Raw genomic sequence first — 2101 nt, 5'->3', positions numbered from 1 at the left:
CCCTCGGGGCCGGGGCGTGACTCAGCTCGGGGAGGGTGTCGACTCTCCGGGGCTGGGGATTCGAACTGTTCAGGGCCGTGGATGCTAGCATGAGTGGGGGTGAAAGGGTGATTCCTGCGCTGGGCCCCCGGCAGTTCCGGGGCGTGGGGCCCGGCTGGAGGGGCGAGGGGAGACCGAGGCCGGGCGGGGGGAGCCCTTGCTGCACCCACCACCTTGCCGAGGCCAGGGCCCTCGTGGGGGGTACGGGTGGGCCCTGAGCTTGTGCCCCGGCTCCCCGCCCCAGGACTGCAAGATGCCCGGCGAACAGCAGGCAGAGGAAGAGGAGGAGGAGGAGATGCAGGAAGAGATGGTGCTGCTGGTGAAGGGTGAGGAGGAGGAGGGCGAGGAGAAGTATGAGGTGGTGAAGCTCAAGATCCCCATGGACAACAAGGAGGTAGGTGTCACAGGGCCCCTGAAACTGGGTGACACCCTAGCTACGCCCACTGACAGCAGCCGAGGGTCCGGTCTCCGCTACCCCCATAATCGCTGGCCCATCCTTCAGACCCACCTGGCTCGCTGCAAATTATACAACGCCCAGGCCTTCTGTGCCAGGGATTGTGGCTTGTGCTGGAGAGTCGACTGTAGGCTTGCTTCCTGGGGCACTGATGGCCGGCAGGCTGGAATGACAACGAATCAGGTAGCTGCCATCCAGTGTGGAAACCCAGAGGTAGGGGGATGGATTCAGGCTTAGTGAGGTGGAGGTGGCCAGGTGAGGCCGCTAGGAGAGGTGATCGCAGTAACAACCACTTTCCCATGGCATGTGGTACGTGCCAGACCCTGTTCTGAGCCCCCAGTTCTGTGGGGTAGGCAGTTATTTGTCCCCTTTTACAGGTGAGGAAACTGAGGTCCGAAGAGTTTGGGTAACTGGCTCGGGGCTTCGCAGCTCATAAAAGGCTGGCTAATCCAAGAGCAGGAGGAGTTCTGATGGCTGAAGAGGGGTGACTGCCCAGGCAGAAGGAGCAAGGCTTTCAAAGGTTCGGGAGTGACTTTGCAGTAGCACCTGGACAAGTGAGGGCAGGTGGGTCAGCCCTGCTGTCTCATGGATGAGAGTTCAGGGACTGGCAGGCCAGGCAGGGAAACTAAGTTTTATCTTGAGGGTGCGTCTTATCTTTTAGGAAAGGAGCTGGAAGAGGAGATCAGACTCGGAGTTAGATTTCCTTTCCTGGGCTTCAAATAGGAGCCCCGCTGGCATCGTTGCTACGCATTGGGTAGCGGTCTGCCAGGTCAGCAGTTCAAAACCACCCGCTGCTCCTCAGGAGAAAGGCTGGGTTTTCCACTCCCATAGTTACCCTGCCCTACAGGGTTGCTGTGCGCGGGCATTGACAAGGTGGCAGTGAGAAACCCCAAATGCCACCAGATATATTTCCGCTTCCAGCAGACTCTGGCCACCTTGAGGCAGAGCAGTCTGGTGGCCATCTGTGGGGGAGGGGGTGGGGGGTGGTGGCTCCCACTAGGCCAAGTTTCTGGCCCAGGTTCCCTCTGATGCCTCTGTGTATACGGGCCAGTTTGCAGGCAGAGAAAGTTCTGTTTTCTCGTAGTGGGCATGGCAGGCGCTGGAGGAGGGGACCGGCTCCTCAGACCTCCTCGTCCAGTTGAAACAGCTATCTGGGTCACACTGTGGCCAGCTTCCCTGGCTGGCTTATCAGCCTCGCCTAGCCTGCCTCTTCTGACTCGCTAGGCTCTACGTTATGAATAGGGATTCCAGGGTTCAGGGTAGACTTCCAGCTCCACATCCCTTACCACGTGCTTTGCCCTTTAGGTGCCTCGCTTTCCTCATTTACTAACCAGAAACCACACCAGCACCTACTTCTGGAGGACTGGTTCATTCAGTCAGGTGCTCAGAACAAAATGGACAGATTCACCGCTATCCCGTGCCTTCCTCCAAGTGCAGGACGTTAGGCTAGGTCAGCCTGCGAGAGCGTTTTCAACCAGAGATCTCACTGGACGGCACCCTGATGACTGGGAGAGAACCGGGAAAATAAGAAGGAGCCCTAAAGGGAGGACCAACAAGTCTGGGTAATGAGGAAACGCTTCTGCCTTTGGCCTTGAAGGCTTTGGCAAA

General features: G+C 58.4%; 1 protein-coding gene across 3 annotated transcripts in view; it reads left to right on the top strand.

The window, feature by feature from the left end:
• Nucleotides 1–271: 271 nt before the first annotated feature.
• The window catches only part of ZNF771 (zinc finger protein 771), an 18007-nt gene continuing 16177 nt past the window's right edge, over nt 272–2101 (top strand). For all 3 annotated transcript variants that reach the window (XR_006679673.1, XM_045285878.1, XM_045285879.1), the window contains exon 1: nt 272–433. Coding sequence is in view for 2 of the 3 variants with exons in the window: in XM_045285878.1 (XP_045141813.1) it covers nt 293–433 (141 nt within the window). In the remaining variant the exon portion in view is untranslated. The remainder of the gene's footprint in view (nt 434–2101) is intronic.

This window comes from Echinops telfairi, unplaced genomic scaffold (genome assembly GCF_000313985.2).
Source record: "Echinops telfairi isolate 266 unplaced genomic scaffold, ASM31398v2 ScPeMD7_5;HRSCAF=22, whole genome shotgun sequence".
Taxonomy (NCBI): Eukaryota; Metazoa; Chordata; class Mammalia; order Afrosoricida; family Tenrecidae; genus Echinops; species Echinops telfairi.
The sequence above is the reverse complement of the archived record's forward strand: the minus strand, read 5'-3'. Positions and strand labels throughout refer to the sequence as shown.